General features: G+C 40.4%; 1 protein-coding gene across 2 annotated transcripts in view; it reads left to right on the plus strand.

Moving 5' to 3' along the window:
- The first annotated feature begins 1,902 nt into the window (after positions 1-1,902).
- plekhg5b (pleckstrin homology domain containing, family G (with RhoGef domain) member 5b) overlaps positions 1,903-17,817 on the plus strand; it is a 61,284-nt gene continuing 45,369 nt past the window's right edge. Inside the window, exon 1 of one of the 2 annotated variants that reach the window (XM_026368264.1) lies at positions 1,903-2,574. In XM_026368264.1, coding sequence (XP_026224049.1) covers positions 2,493-2,574 — 82 coding nt within the window. In that variant the 5' untranslated portion in view covers positions 1,903-2,492. The remainder of the gene's footprint in view (positions 2,575-17,817) is intronic. The other variant, XM_026368263.2, reaches the window with a different exon arrangement.

A 17,817-nucleotide genomic window follows, 5' to 3' on the forward strand; every position in this document is an offset into this window, starting at 1 on the left:
GTTGCTCTGAGCAGCAGCCGATGTTGACTCACACAAAAAGTCTGATGGGCAGGAAAAGCGCAACAGAAACGTCTAAGATGCGTTCGCCTAGTAGTGAATAACGTGTACAATGGTTGTCGCCGGGCACAGGGTGAGCTTTACATAATGTGACTTGTAGGACTGAGGGAGGTCTCGTCGTAAACATCCACTCACCCAGTGGAGAATAACTAATTTGTTAAGTGGGCTCTTTTAACGTCCCCTCTCTGCCCCCTTCTCTTTGTTGGCTGTTCCCCGCCTCTCCTCTTTATTGAGGGTGGGAGCGGACAAACACAGCACAGCTACATTTTGGCAGAGTCATTGTTTTGGCTTTGTCCGTTCAGATGTTCTCCCGTAGAACAAAGCAATGAGAAAACCCACTGTAGAAGTACCACCAGACACCCAACGTGCAACCAAATGATGTGATGCACACGCACAGGTTCTGAGGAACATTTGGACTTGTTTTACTTTGTATATGCAAACTTCCAATTGAAGCCCACAGTGTGTTAAACCTAGATGTTTCTATCTGGGGCCAAAGTCAGAACGTACTTAAATAAATCAAATAAAGGATAATTAAAAAAACAAAAAGATCAGATCTTAAATAATGAGTTGATTGGTAAATAAGTAATGATAGTAATTCAATTGAATAAGAATACTGCATTTCCAAGTTGCAGCCTTTTAAACGTTCACAGTTGCTGCTTTCATTTGTCCCATGTGATGATTAGTGGTTTGTTTTAGATGGATACTAAAGGGAGATTCTGTAAGCAGACGCTTGACTTCTCTAAAGTGATGCGACACCTAGGTCTCACTTCCCAAACAAAAACAGAATAAAACAACAATACAGACACAGTTCGCCTGAAACCGAATCGACCTGTTCAGTTAGACACACATTGCAGTGTGAAGTAATGAAATGAAATGAGCTGCTGCACCCCTGTTAATGGCACATTGTCCCCACTTTTAGCACATTGAACATGGGTTTTGATGTATGATAATCTGATTTTCAGGCCTGGATTATGAGGCTGGATTCTCCAGGTAATCCAGGACCCTTGTGAAGGTGTTAGCCGTGCACAGCCTGTGCAATGCCACTAGCTAACTTCTACAGATTATTACCTATGTGACGCCAAAAACAAAGTCTAAAATAAAAATAGCAACCATCCTGTTTTCCATGGCTTATAGAATTACACTCTTGCTATTTTATGACATTGGTGTTAGCATTGGTCATTCATCTTTATCCACAAATTATTTTGTCTTAACATTTTGCAGAAAATACATCAAGCTTAAATAATGTTTCTAAGTTTAAACCCAAGGTTCGAAGATAATGGTTCAAACACGCTTGGCTCTAGCAGCTACGCTTTTTTCTGTGCTCATTAAAGCACCTTACGTGCGTATACACTTGAAATTATAAGTGTCAACAAATAAAGTGAACAAATGAAAATGTAAGTGAGTTTTTTAAGAAAGTCAAAAGCTTTTATATTTTTTAATGTTATCATTAGCGTACACTAGCTACAGCTAAATACAATGGATAACATGTACAGATGTTAGCATAGTCATAACTCCATTTACAAGTTTTGTCATGTATAATGCATTTATAGATGTTTTGTGTATGTGTGTTGTCATTTTATGACTTGTTTTTATTTGTATGGTTATTTTTATTTTCTTTGCGGTTCTTTTGGGTCGACCTCTAACAAGGTTCTGGCCCCGCCAGGTCCCGGCTCTCTGGCCATCTCCGTCTGTCCGCGTGTGTTCGCCCTCGGTCCTTGAACGCACCTCGGCTGCGTCTCTGGCGCCTCTAGCTGCAGCTCTGCGCCACTCGACACACACACACACACACACACACACACACACACACACACACACAGAGAGAGAGAGAGAGAAACCAGCGCATCGAGCCTTTGTGGACCCGGTCGTCTGAATGAATGGAGGGGAGCCGATGGTCGATCGGAGAGGGCGAAGCAGTGGACAGTGTGTTTTCAACTTCAAATGCACGCTGTGTAAAGTTGCTGGAGGGAAACTCCGTGCGTTGATTCGCTGCTGTAGAGGCCCTGGACAAGGTTTTAATCCGGCTCCTGCACCGACCGAGCTTCACCAGCAAACGTCCTTCGCCTGGACGTCGAGGAGATTTCTTCTTCGCATGCGAGCAGTCAGCAACAGGTTATTAACAGGCTTAGCACGGCGTCCGACTAGCAGCTGCACCTCCGTGGCTGTTTCCATCTGCGCCAACTTCTTCGCCCTGTGAACCGAGGGATGCGTCGTTGCCACTCTTGTTCCGAGCATTCACCGTGCAGCAGCTTTGTGCTCGCCGCCTGCCAGACCCTCCAGCCCGGGCGACAGCAGCGATGAGAGGAGCAGGACAATGCCATAGGAGAGAGAGCTAATTAAACAGTGCTGGGCGATTAGCATCGAGCCACACCGACGGTCAGACCTGCGAGGAGCTGCTGTCGGTGCAGGGGATCCTCCAACGACGACTGCATGTGTAGATGGTCCCAAACAAGTGGAGCATGAATTCAGTTCTGCACAAGTCTCCACCGAGGAGCTGGCTTGGACTCAGATTACGACTCAGTAAGTACAAACTCAAGCAGTCAGCTGCTCAATACCCCTCTCATTTAACGCCCTGTGCAGGTGATTGTAGCAGGCTGTCAGTCAGCATCTTTGAAGGGGTCACCTGAATGCTTTGTTACACGTTATACTTATCTTTCTTATTATTAGTTGCTCTCTAAAGGAGTCATGTAGGAAGGAAGCAGCGGAGCTCTCAGGACTTTGAACCTCAGGAACCAGATCTTTGTTTCGTGGCTTCCTCCAGTCATCAAAGTTAATGACTGGATTTGGCAAGTGACTTTAGCAATTATCGCAGCTGGAGGCAGGCATATTTTAGTCAGAGAGGACAGGACACTCTTGATAAATGCTCTTAGGACAACTCAGTATACAGTCCAACTAACATTGTCTGTGAATTGTATTTTCTCCCTCCCAGACATGCCATCTGTCTTTCTCTCTCTTTTTCCCAGCTCATAATTCAGATCAAAGTGAAAACTGTAATAACTAGAGTTTGCAGCTAAAGACTATTTTCATAACTGATTAATCTTCATTCAGAAAATCATGAAAAATGCTCATTGCAATATCCCGGACTCCATCACTGACATTTTTATGAGTTGTTTGTTCAAAAAGCCAAAAGAAAACATGCAAACATTCACATTCGAGAGTCTGAAACTAGTGGATTTTGCCATGTTTCCCATTAAAAGGGACCTAAATGATTATCACTTATTCAGCTTGGTGAAAATTAATATTCTATCAGTTAATCAGTGTTTGAGAAAGCAAATCCATGTTTTCCTGTCTCTCTTGGGCTTTTACGTGTGTGATGTGTGCTGTGGTGGCAGTCCACGGGTTCATGCGGTAAGCGAACTAAGCATAGAGTCAAAGTTTAGCTGCCTTAATTGGTTGAGTCTGGAACCCTTCAATGTTCCAGGCCACTGGAGTCTTAAGCTTGTCTTAAACACACTGGTCTAATCTGGGACCAGATGTCTTGTCTGGTCTCTGTCCACCATTGGAAAAACAAAAACACAGACTTGAAATCTCAGCTCTTTTATTGTTGATTCACTGTTATGGTGTTAAAGTGTCAGTCCTCATGAATGAGGACATCTGTGCAAAAGTGTTTGGCTTTTAGTTCATATCCCAACAGTTTATCTTGGTAATAAGCTGCATAGTTGTGGGCTTTAATCTCACTAATGCACTAATGCTTTCATTATTCATTGATTGGATTGATTTTCTGACATTTTATAGACTAGGCAATCAAAGGCGTCCAAGTTGGCGTCCTCAGACGTCTTGTTTTGTCCGACTAAAACGAAAACAAAGCAAAGAAAAACAAAGATATTCTGTCTACAGTCATAGCACTTCTCACCAGCTGGAGGTTAGATTTAGCAAAATGGAGGTTTACTGCAAGGTCCATTTCGCAGTATTTTACCTGCCTTCGATTATGTCACAAGATCTTCATCAGCAAGTAAAGTTGGTATGAAATGGACATGGATGTTTTCTAAGAGATTTAAATTTTGTGGAGCAGCAGTTGCCAGAAAGTCTCATCACAACACGTCCTTTTTAGTAGCTGTTCTGGAGCTTTTGATCATATCACATGATCTTCATGAGCATAAGGAGTTCCATATTTATTCTTAATTTTAAGAACTTTCTGTCCATTTGGACTTCAAAGCTTATGTTCAGTCCTGGAAACAGTTATTGAGGAAAAACAATCTTACCACATTGTTTATTTAGAAGCTGTTTTGGAACCTTCGGTCAAATTACACAGTCTTACACTGATAGTTTGCATGAAATTGGAGGTGATCACCTTTTCACCTTTTGCGACAACTTTATTGACTGATAAAAGTCCTGCAACTTGGTCGAAAGCTCCAGAACAGCTACTTAAATGACTTTAAATTGATTTGGGTTCCTTTAGCACCACTTTTCAGATCTCTGCACTGGTTTCCTGTAGCTGCCCGCATCAGGTTCAAAGCCCTGACCATTGCCTACAAAGTGGTCAGCTCAACAGCACAGGCCTACCTGAGCTCCCTCATCCTGGTCTACAATCCCTCTTGCTCACTGCGCACTGCAAGTGAATGACGTCTTGTGGTCCCTTCACCTCAACTCAAAAGATCCCAGTCAAAACTTTTCAGCTCAGTGGTTCCACGATGGTGGAATGATCTACCCACCTCTGCACGCTCAGCTCCCTCACTCACAAGTTTCCAAAACCTGCTGAAAACAGAACTTTCTCTGCACTTAAAAAAATCGCACTTATACCCTATGAAACTGAAACAGCTCTTTACAGAGCACTTGACTTTAAAGTTTGGCTTCTTGGCTTAGATATTTGCTTGCTTTATACCTCACTTTGGGTAAAAGCATCTGTAATGTAATGTTTTAGCCAAACTGTTGGATTTATTGTGAAAAAGCTGCAGAACTCTAACATAATATTTGAAGTGTTCAGTCTTTCTGCTCGTCTGACTTGACTGGTAAAATCTGGGTTTAAATGCTATGTTGTATGTATGTGGTTGTGTGTTAGTGATTTTTGGCCTGACTCGTGGCTTGTTGCAGTTCAAACTTCCTTTTTCACAATGTCTTTCCATTGTTCCACTTTTTTTCCCGGCAGTAATTTCCTTTTTCTTTTCCCCTTTTTGCATTTCTGTCTTTTCCTGATGAGCCTCTGGGTCACAGTTTGCTCTCCTTCAACTGCTCAGTAATAATTACTCCAGCTTCATGTACAATATTGCAACTCATCCTAATACTTTTTTTGCATGACAACTTTTTTTTGTTTGCAGATTTGTTACAAATTTGTTTGCAGGCTCTGTGCTGCATTTGATGTCACTAACAAGCCACACTCAGAAATCATGTTTTCATGGCTCTGGTGGTAGTTTTGATTGTACATTTGGTCTAAAAAACAACTTAAACACTGCAAGTTTGCCTATTTATCACAGTACATTTTCTCTCTGATTAAATACAATATGTGTTACAGACTGTAGTGTTTGGCACTCACCTTTTATGTTAATGTGGTGAACCTCTAAGCAAACAGGGAACAAGGAATGAATAACATTTGTCTTAAGTGGAGACATGTTTGTGTCCACCTGATAAATTTAAACCCAACATTCACTCTCTTTAAACTTTGTTTTTGCCCTCTACTCACTCCTGAGGGACATATCTACATCTTTAGTTGTGCATTCTTCGCTGCTCACCAGCTAGTTGGGGCTCAGTCTGCCACTTGGCTCTTGGCAGGTACTGTATATTGGGCTATGGTGGCTCTTGAAGTGTTGCTTTACTGAGAACACCTGCTTGCTGTTCCTTAAGTCCGATGAGAATGAACCAAAAACCAAAAGTACACAACTAAAACAATGAGCTGTACAATGCTTTAAAGCTACCTAGAACTGAACTGATCATTTTCAGTGGTGGAGTGATTTTTACTATAAAATTCATCAGTGAATTTCTTATCAAACTCTTTACTTAACAGTGAATGAGCAGATCTCCCAAGAGTCTTCTATTAATGCAGCTCTGGCTCATTAAGCAGGTGAGTATGACATTACATGACAGGTGGAATGGCCTGACCACCGTGTTGCTTTTGCTGTTTTCAGACAGAGATGAAGTCATTGTCATAAACGTCCCTCCCAGAGCACCTGGAAATGGATGATGGTGAACAGAGGCTAACATTTGTGGTGCTCCTCATCGTCATTCTCAGCACTTAGTTAAGCCACTATTCTCATTGTTGCTTCTCAGAACGTTTCTTGGGCTGAAACTGGACATTGTGTGCTGCTTTTTTGCCCTAAGCATTATTCTGTCCTTGAGGTACTCTGCTGTTTTGCATTGTCACACAGCAGAGAGAAAGCTGTTGGGCTCTGCTTTGCATTTTTATTTTATTTACATGTGGATTCGCTGTGAACTAGTACAGGCTTATATATTTGATCACTAGTCAGTATTAATCTTTACATCAGGACTTGTTTTTCAAAGATCAGATCTCACTAATTTAGACAGCTAATATGATCAAAAACCCTATTAGGGCTTCATTGTGTTGTAAATAAGCCAGCTGTGTGCTGCTTCTTTCCTGTGTGTAGCAGATAATATAAAAGGGACTATCCAAAGTCATACACACACACACACACACACATACACCTTCTCCAACTCCCGAAACACAACAGTAAATGTTTATCTTCACTTTTATCCTTCCACACTTATAACCTCCACCCCAGCTAAATGACTGTTTATGCATATTGCAGTCTTCCACATGACAATAACTGTACTTTTATGGAATAAGTGTTTTTGATTCCAGTTGCCTCTGTTATTGGCTTCTCAACAGCAGCCCCCACTGCAATTTTAACCATATTGTTTCAATTATGGGATTATTCCTATCAACAAGTCGAAGAGTGATTGCTGGTTTAAGGATGGACTGTTAAATTACATGATCTCTCATAGTAATAAACTCAGTGCTGCACGCCCTCTTCTTACAGCAAGGTTCCGATTGACAATGTATCAGTGCATCCTGTCATGTATATTAAATATTTGAAGACCTCTGTTGATAATATGGATAGACCTACTCTCTTTTTTCGGGTGTTGCTATTAAATATATTCACTTCCTAGAATTACCTGTGTATATAATGTTGTGGTTGTAACACAATTTTTAAGTGGTTGATGGCTGTTCAGTGTCGCCTATTTATTGTTGAATATTAGCGATGTAACAGTTCTGAAATGGAAATGGTGACACATATGTATACGGTCCTGTAGAGCGGTTCTGGAATAGGGAGGCGTATTTGAGTGTAAGTTTGAGTATAAGCTCTGCTTGGGGTTCACAATTTTTGGAAAATGGAAAACCAAAAAAAAAAAAAAAAACAGAAAGTAAAAGTAAGAACCAGAAGTTCAGATTTGTTTAGTTTTGACCCACCATGCACAGACCATAGTGGATACAGCCAATTACTATTGACTACTGCGTGAGTAATTTTTTTTTTTTTTTTAAATCGTTGTTTTTATGAATTTAGGAAATTGTACAGTAGTGGTGTAATGTTTTTTTCAAATCCATATCTTATTTGTTTTTACCCTGGAGAAAGTAACTTTAGGGAGTTGTCTAGTCACTCAGCAGGGTGCAGGGGTTGTTCGTTATTTGGCTCTAAGCACTTCCAAAACACAAATTGCCTACATTCTGAACACCTTCCACACTGTTCACCATAGCTGCACCTTACAGTGTTATTTCAATAATGTAAAGCCTGCTCACAAAGACATGAAGAGATAAAATATTATTGTACTTAATGTGTGGGCAGCTGAGAGCCTAACACATGTTAATATGCAAAAGACTCTCAGGTGGGATGACAGACAGCCTTTTTTTTTTTTAGGCAGAATTCAGTTTGTGTCAAATTCTGTAATCCGTTCCTAGCAACATTATAACTTAGTGGAGTTTAGAAGGGGTAATTTCACCACCCAACACAGAAAACACACAGTGAAAGACCATTTAACCCTGTAATATGAATATGCATTTATAAAATAGCTAGCATCACTATTGAATCATGTCTTGTTATGCATGTGAAGGAATTATCATCCTGTACTTTCTTTGCATCTAAGATAGAGTCTGGCTAGAAGACATTTTGGAGTGGCTCTTAGATGAAACTGAATCTGAATGCATCTACATAATTTGCATATTTTCCTTTAGAGGATTCACAGAGAGCAGTTTTAAAAGTATTCCTAGTACAAGTTCGCTGGTGAAGGGTTAACCTTGGCCTGTTTGATGGTCCACCTTGCTAAATATAACCCAAAAACCTCCTCCACATGGGCACGCACAAGCCTTCAACTGCACTCCCTCTGTCAACACTTCAGCTCATACACTTTTTCCCTACAGTACACACACTCCAACAGGCTCATTTACAGTCTTGTCGTACTGCAGCTGCTCACACACTCATTTCTCAACACACCATTAATACTTTAGTGAGTGTGATTCTATTGAGAAGCCACTTGGCACACTAGGAGGTTTTGTCTGCTATTTCTGTCTCACACTGAAACTAATTGTAGGTAGCCGAGTTGACATTAGTTACTACTCTGTTGATGGTCAGAGTATGGGAAATAAGTGCTGAGATTATTTAATTTCAAATACCTAAGGCATGTTTACTACCATACCTATTGTATTTAAAAAAAAAATAGATGACAAGAGAATTTGGACAATATGCAAGATAATCCTTGAGGAAATTGTTGCTCAGGTTTACTTAATATACATAAGAGAAGATAGGTACTATAGAATAGTCTAGTATAGCCAGCGTATAAAACAGACTATAAAAAAGTTATTTATGATGTTATAGATGCTAGTTGCACTTCGGATACAAGTAGACTGGTCCAACTGGGCAAGTAGCAGAAGAAAGGGAATAATTATAAAGTTTCATAACCTCAGGGACGAAAGATCTCCTCAGCCATTTCATGGTGCACCCAAGTGGTATCTGATGAGAAAATTGATACAGCTTTTAAATAAACTGAGATATGAAGCTACAACGGGGAGACCCTAGATTTGCATAAAGGACTGGAATCAGGTCTATAGGTAATTCTTTAAGCCCCTCATTATGGTAATTTTGTATTTGTTCCTCTTTGTGGTTGTCTTGTGTGTTTTTTACTGTGCTCTCTGATGATCAAAAAAGAAAGAAATATTAAGCCGCCCTGATCCTTTGAGGCCTGTTCTGTAATCTAGCCATGCATGTTGTAACTATTGCTTGGTGACCAGCAACAAATTACTTTTTGGAATATTGTCACTGTGAGGTTGGGAGACTCACAGTAACAACACAGCTCTGTGGTTTGACATTTCAGTTTGCATATGGATTAAACAAATTAACTATAATCAGTGAGCATTACAGGTGCTGACATATTTTGTTACCTTTTGGATAGAGCCAAGCTAGGCATTTTCTTCTGCTTTCAGCCTTTGTGCTAAGCTAGGCTAATTGTGCTTCATATATAATGGACAGCCATTGGAGTGCTATAGTTTCATTCTCGATGGGTAATAATTATAATTTTTCCTTAAATCTTTATGCAAATACAAATGTTACATGCAAGTGTGATTGGCGTTGAACAAAGTAATAGATGACTGAATCTATTTGACCCTGGAAAGAAAAATGCACTATGTACCACGCAGCTGCCAGAATCAAGAAGAAATATGTGCTTTTAATTCATAAAGACCATTCCTAATGAATGTAATGTTTTCATAAGCAATTTATATGACTCTAGTGCCATAAAGTGGTAGGTACGTTCTGGCCTTGTGATGGTTAAGTGTCTTTTTCTTTTTTTTAAAGGATAATTTAATGGATTATAAAGTGAGCCCTCTTGTGATTCCCTTTTGTTCCTGCAGTAGGTGGAAATTGGCCTTTGCATTTGCAGCCCAGTTCTCATGCTACACAACTGGTCTCTTCATTAAAAGGGAAGCCGCATGCTCAAAGTCGCTTAAGATTATTACCATATGTTTGCAAAGCCCTGAGCTGAGCAGCAAACCGGCTCCCATCCTACCCTCTAATTTCTTATCCCAAAATTGGACATGTGGGTCGTTGTGTGTGACAACGTCCCTCCCTTCCCCCGGCCGATGGAGTACATTTCTCACAGTATTTCTTCTCCCATTTTAGAGGCATAATAGCAGTACATCAGCCGTTAAGCAACACTGGGAAAAATAAGCTTTGACTTGAGATATCTAACTGCATGTTGCCCTAACCCTTTAGCTGTTCAAAGATATCAGAGAAGTGGAGTGCACAGTCTCCGCTAAACATCTCATAACCGGACTCCTCTTGGTGTTTCTCATCTCCAAGAGGCCATTGTGTCCATTGTACCTCCACAGAAATAACTGAGCTCATTCACCACAGAGCTGGTGCCTTCATAAAAAGGAATAAATCTTTCAGGGAACATAAAGGGTGCGGGCGCTAATTAATGCAGAAAAATGTCAGCCTTTTACAGTTTTGCGCAAAACATAAAGACAGTCCACTCTGGATGTAGGAGGAGATTTAAAAGAGATCTTTGTGTCACCCAGTCCAAAACCCATTGGCCCAGATTGCCCATCCCAGCATGCAACTCACTTCTGCATGAATACAACACTTGTCTGATGAAGTGGGCAGAAAGCCCCCCCATCACCAGGAGATCCTACACAGGACTTTAACATGAGCAGCTTGCCTTACACGCAAGTTTTGGACAGTATGTGAAACTTTGCCATGGATAAAATCGACATCAGCAAAGGCGACTGAAGAGGATGTTTAACTTGCTGCCGGAGATACATTTTCAACACCTTTTAGCAGTTGGATGTCTGTGATTTAGTTAGGAATAGATCAGTTAAGTGGATTAGAAAGTGCAGCATTTGGTACTTGACAGCTCTTGGTGGGTGGCTTTCAGAGGACGACTAGAGGAAAAATCTTTAGAATCAACAGGAAGAGGCATCAAAAGAACTTTCAGAGAAATGAATCCACTTAGTCATTAGCGAATTAGTCAATTAGACATTAGGCTTTGTTTTTTGGTCTGAGAATGGTCAATAATATCACTTGTTGCCTATTTAAGACCTAAGACTGTTAAAACCTGGATGGCAACACTAAAGCTCATTCCAGGTTTAGATTCAATAATATGGTCCCCTGGAGATGTAATTACTTAAGGAAAATCTCTTAGCTCTCTTGGACCTTGAAGTAGAATCAGTCTTGGACAGAAAGTTCAAAGGATTTTGTGGTTTAGCTGGGTGAGGTAATTGTGCAGGTGGAGATTTTACACTGTTAACATATTGGCAGTTGGCAGAGTTTAAAGTCTGAGCTGAGCTGGCAAGTTTTATATTATAATGATGGTTTGTAAGAGAGGTATACTGATTGTCTGCAGAAGACCTTGGAAGGTCATTGACTCGTTGGGCATATCAGTTCAACAAGTAACAATGTGGAATGATTCAAATCTAAACATTGGTTTTAGATCATTGATTTGAACATTCAAGTTATATTAATTACTTTGACTCATAAGCTGCTTAAAGAAGTGACAATGTTTCTGTACTGGAAGAAGCGTGGAGCGTACGAGCTGGAGGCATTGCCATCCTCTCTCACTCAAGTTGGAATAGAGCGTTTCTCCTGGTCCTCAACCCTAGACGTCATTCACGATCTGTGTGGTAAGCTGGAGAATGAGCCGGATTTAAGTTTGTGTGTTTTCTTGCAGTGAAACTAGAGGCTGGGTTGTTTTTTTTACCATGCATTTGATTGTTGAATATGCAACAACCGATTTAAAAACTCTCTTTGGTTTATTCAAATCAGGAATCAGCATAGGTTTCAGGTTAAGATTTACCATATATTTAGATCACTTTCTCCTTAATTGGCAATCACTAAATTTCTGTTTATTGCCTTAATTTGTGATGCCATTCCCATTGGCGGCCTCAAGTAGGTAGGGCATCACCAAATAGGTGGGGCAACTCAAACGGGATAGGCTTGTAGCAGCAAGCAGGCAGGACACATTAAAGGAAGGTTTTACCACACACCACAATGTTCAAATAATCACAAAAAAATGATTGACTGGTGCTGTGCAATCCTTGCTGATGTGTGCATCTGTTCTCAAATCTCCTGGGAGTGCTGTGCAGATGATGTGTAGCTGCATCTTAGCTACAATGATAATGTTGCTATCGGTAGATGATCTGTCCAATAGATGTGAACTGTCAAATACAAATCTTGCTTGTTCAAACTTGACTGACCTAGTCTCACCCTCATCTGGTGTGGACATTTATCAGGATTGTTATACATTGTTATATGTAACAATTTGGTTCACTTGCATTTCAAGCTAAGGATTTTAGCCCTATAATGGAAAAGCTTTAAGTGCTTTTTTCTGTGGAAAGCAGTTGGTGTGCGCTGGCATCACAACAACCTGACATGAGTGAGGAGAGAAGGGAAAAAGCGGATGAGAATAGCTCCACAGATGAAATATTTACCACTGAAGAAGTGCACGGCTGAACTGAAATGCTTCCCTTTTTTGACATGGCACAGGGGCACTTGCTTTCCGCTGTGCTGCCCGACCTATGCCATTAGTGAAAGGGAAGTGATAACACAGGGCTGAGGAATGTTCTTCATCCTCTCCCCCTTGCCAGCCAGCCTCTTAGAAATCCGGTTACTCTCTGGTCGGTTTAAGGACGATGCCTGCTGAGGCAGACCTGTTTGGCACAGACCTTAAAGAAGAATGCCACAGAGGGAACAGTGAAGCTTTGATCCTTACCTTTTCACCATGTCTGTAATTAAGCTCCAGGCTTCTACTGAAAACATTTCTAATCTCCGTTGGAGCACTCAGCCTTGTAGTTTGTCAGCTTTAAGATACTGTCCTTTACATCAAAATCTAAAGGAATGGAAAGTAGTCCCTTCACTTATAGCATACCAGCTCCAAAACAAATTTCTCTTGCAAGTGAATCTCATCAACCACATGTAAATCTGTATGTTGTGTGCACTAAAGCACCAGCTCTGTTTTCATGCATTTTTTGAAACTTACTTTGTAATCTAGATTATAATATATACATATATAATAATCTAAATTTTGTATATAAAAAGTCTGTGATTTGTTAACCTTTATTTATCTGACAAAAGTGGGAAGAAAAAGATTTTCAGTTTTTTCACTGACCAAGTGAATTGTATTTTGCAAATATATGAAAATTTAGAGTTTGAAACTAATCATTTGAGAACTGAGAAGACAAGTTGCATATAGTGGAAAAATATCTGGACTTCAGGCAGGCCAGTCAAGCATAAGCTCTAAAATCCCAATATACGCCTCTGTGTCGATGAGATCTTCACACAAAAGCCACCCATGCTGTTGGCACTAAGTCTCACTCATACCACTGATAACAGTCTGATAGTTGTTTTCATCTTTGGTGCAGAACACCCAATGTCTATTTTCCTGAAAACAAGCTGAAATGTGGACTAATTAAACCATGTGTTTAGGGCCATCAGACGTGGACCCAGAGAACTCTGCAGTGTTTCTGCACAGAATTGATGTATGGCAAATTCAGCAGTGTTTTTCGCCCTTCGTGCATCATTTTTTCCATGGAGTCACTGAATGTTTTCACCTTCAGACCTGTTGAAAAATGGTGGTTGACAATTCTCACACAATGCTTGGCACAAAATAGTGACCCATCCTTGGTTACAAAGACTGAGATTTTGTTGGCATGTCTTTTCTTATTTTGCCTCTGTCCCAACGTTCTTTGAGTGTTTCACAGGCATCAAACTCAAATCCATATGTGCAATGTGAAAGCAGTGATCAGTGATCAATCCAGAGACTCTGAAGTACACCTCCACATTCAAGATAAGACATTTCAGTACAATTTCAGATCATCACTCCCTACCTTCCGCTGTTAGGCTAGTCTGTAATATCCTCAATGTGCAAGTGCACACTTGAACACTGGCATTTCTCAGGTCATACTCAAACATGGGTTGAGGCAGTAAAGCCCCTAAAAACAATAATAGTCTGCACTATTATGTAATAATCAGTTTGTACTAGACCAATTACTGTACTTTCTGACATAAATGCCCTAAAAAATTCAAGCAATGCACTAATCCTTATCATGACTCCTCATAAATATGGTGACAGCAGATTTAATTTTGGCTAATCCTACACCTTAATGTAACGGTCATCTAGAGTCCCAGAACCACATGCATACAGACCAGAGGAAGGTGAAGAGGTTCACTGTCATTAAATAATACATTTATTATAATAAATAATGCCAATGTGATTCATTTCAGAAAATCAGATATTGTTGTGTCACCCCCACCCCCCCCACCACCCTACCTTGTACTATTGAAAATAGTTGACAGCTCCTCCACCCCTCTCTGGAACAGTTTATTCTTGTTGTTCTGTGGTTTTCAGTTTTATACATAGGGGCCTTGGGTTAACTCAGATGTGGTGGAGAAGAGGGAAAGATGGAGGCTGGGGGTGGGAGAGTGTGTGATGCACATGTGTGTGATTTAACCACTATGGGGGTGAAACAACATAAAGCAGTAAGGCTGTGTCCTGCCACTGAACCCTCAGCATTAAAAACAGCTGCAACCTGCTGCTCACTAGGCCCAAAATCATTCACCTGTAGAGGATCCTAGTTAACGGGTGGTTCTTTATTGACCTGAACTTCGCTTTTTAGGTGACATAAGATTTGCCCTCTCAGTCCTGCAATCATGTGTCCATTTACTAGAGCATGCTGGTAGGTCCACTATCCTTACCTGCCTTTCTTTTCTGACTCTTCACCTTCTTGTCAAGTCATACCACATTCCTCTGTGCCTAACATTCCCGTCTGTCTGCTGAGCTACATTTGCTGATACGGCTATCTCTTTGTCAGCTTTCCCTGTCCATATGCCATCCCGCCTGCCTGCCATCTGTGTTGGTCTCCCAGGAGTCTTTTCATAGCTATCTCCTGGCAGAAGGTATGAGTTACATTTCATATGGGAGAACTGGGTGTGGAGGGTGCAGGGGCTCCTAAAAATCTTGTTGAAATGAAGAATGACGACTCTTGAGGACTACAACTAATGCATATGTTTTATTAATAATCTTTATTATTTGAAACATTGAATGTTCTGGCTATTTGTCCATCATACTGTAGCTGTGTTATAGTACCAAAATGCGGATATTGACGAGTGGGAATATTTAGTAGATCTGGGTTGTGTGCGTCATTTTAAGCTTTCCTCTGCTGCTCTGACTTATTTATGGGCGCCTAATGGGCCTTTGCCCCAGGCAGTATTTTTTCTGTGGTGAGCAAACCAGCAGAGAGCTGCGTAAATGGGATGTTCCACTGTCTCTTTAGTGTGCAATGCTCATTGTCTGCTGTCACGTGTGTTCGTGTATAGCGTGTGCTTGTGTTTGCTTTTGGCTTAATCAGCAGTGCTGAGTTCAGGAATTCCAGTTCATCAGAGTGAAAGAAAATGGGGACTCAGCAAGATATGAGCAAGTAGGAGAGAAGTGAGCTGAGAGTCTAAGACAGATTGTAATAATTTCATGATGAATGAAATGTGACACATTCAGTTTCCTAGCACAGTGTTGAGATTTAATTCAGAGGAAAGCAGACAAACATGCAAAATTTGAGATATGTCTACAAACAAAAACATATAATTCATTATATGTACAGTCAAGAATACAAAAGTAAATGTTACCTGTAATTCAGATTGAGATTAATTCAGTGGGGTTTAAATGGAACAATTTTTTTCATGGAAATTTGCCTGGAAGTTAATAAACTCATTATAACATTATAACTAACTCTAGTAAAGTGTAAGGATCTGTAAAATGATAAAAAAAAGTATCAAAGTTGGTGGGAGACGGAGACACTAAACCATAAATGTACTGATACTTCTTACTTTTAGGTCTTTTACCTGCAATAAATGATTTTGTGATTGGTGTCATCTCTTAAATAAAACAGCTGCTTATTTAAACATTCATAAGTTTGTTTAGAGTCGTGCGTCTCATCATCTAATGAATGTAAGTCCTCTCATTTTTTTTCTCATCAACTCCTGAAGGCAAAGGTGGCTTTTTGCATACCTAATGCACACAGCGGTGATGCAGAAGCAAATCAGTGAAGTTGTGGACTGGAAAAAAAAAATGATGAGCAGAAAGATGCTCAAAGTGTGTTTACTCTTGGGATTTGAGCCTAGTAACATTTGTCCATTGGAGCGAGGACAAAATGTGAAATCTCACTGTGGTAAAGAAGGTTCTGTTCCTTTGGGAAACACTGTGTCAAAAGATGGAGGCTCCCTCTGCAGTCTGCTGCTCGTAAACCCTGAGGGAGCCAGGGTATGAGTTCTTCTGGCAGAGGCTACACTCAGAGCTGAGAACCCATCTTGGCCTCGACAGCAAAGACACAGGAGTCCGTTTTTTACACCTTTTCTTGGAGGTGGAAGGGGTTTGACGAAATACAGTCTGCCTTGAAGGGATTGTTGAAAGGTGTTTAAATGAGCTTTTAGCCATGCTAGTGGTATGGCCCTATGGATGGTAGTGTTGATCCTTTGGCCCCCCACTTTTGTCCCGACTGAAATATCTCAGCAACTTTTAGATGGATTAGCATCAGATAGTCAGAGGATGAATCCTGACATTATTGGCTTTTAGCAGCATATTTTTAGTTCTTTAGTACATTTTTCTTTTCTTTCTTTTTCTTTCAACACCTACAGGATGGCTTTGCAAAACATTATGTACTAAAATTCCTGGTTCCCAGATGATAAATCCACCTGATGATGAATCTGCCTCACTTTGGTGATCTTTTGACCATCCTCTATCCCCTCATTGGATGAAGTTGAAATTCATGGCTTTCAGTGTAATGTCTTCACAACTACTGTTATCCACATTTTTGTTTGCTATACTATTCATGTTTCACATCAGAATGATGGCATAATACATGCTTTGACAATCCCTTAACTTCTCCCTTGTCCTGTAGCACCACCATGAGCCAGCCATATAGTAACCTAATGGGCTAATGGTTGCCTGCTATGTAACCATGATTTTCATCTTCTCTCACCTTCACTATCAAATGTCAAATAAACGCAAAATTGCATGAAACCATGACAAAAGACAGTTTCAAATAATCTAGTATTCATGACTGAATTCTGAGATTTATCCCGGAGTCAGCTCAACTTGTATGTTTAGTGCTTATCTGAGGTGATGAACATGGTTAGTCTAATACTTACTTACTGTCATCATGTTAACATTTATTATGAACATGTTAGCTTGCTTACATCATCAATGACCTCCGCTGTGGCTCTAAGTACAGTCTCACAGAATCACTGTCTGGCTGCCGACTCTTGTCCGTTTAAGCAAATTTACTGTAGACAGGTTGACCCTTGCCTTCCCACCCGGAAAGCCGTGGACTCTGTGGTATGCACCAATTACAGTGTTTTTCCCTCTTCCCTACAAGCACCCTTGACCTGCGACTGTAGCTGTAGCCAAATGGATGACTCAAGGTGACTTATTTCCGTACACAAGCCCAGAGCTGGGCTGTTTTACTATTTCTTTCATTGTGACAAATGATTGTTTGAAGTTGGCCTTTAAAGTTCAGCCATTAAGTGACTTCATTTTCTAGCAGCAGCCTGTCTCTATTACTGATGATTTACTGTTGATATTTCATTAATGACTTGACCAAAATAGGGATAAGTAATATTACAATTAATTGGTTATCTGAGGTTGTTGGAAGTGTTTTGCAACATGCCTAGAAACTAGGTACGAGTTCCAAACCTTTTGATACGGCTACACGCTTTCTGGTTACCTTTCCTGGTATTGGTTACTTCTTCCTGCATGTGTGTGTTCACTGGTATTCTCATTATGCAGACAGATAAATATTGGAGCATGCAGCGTCTCTGTTATGATAGCTTTATCGTGTGT

The sequence above is a fragment of the Anabas testudineus genome, chromosome 7, assembly GCF_900324465.2.
Source record: "Anabas testudineus chromosome 7, fAnaTes1.2, whole genome shotgun sequence".
Taxonomy (NCBI): Eukaryota; Metazoa; Chordata; class Actinopteri; order Anabantiformes; family Anabantidae; genus Anabas; species Anabas testudineus.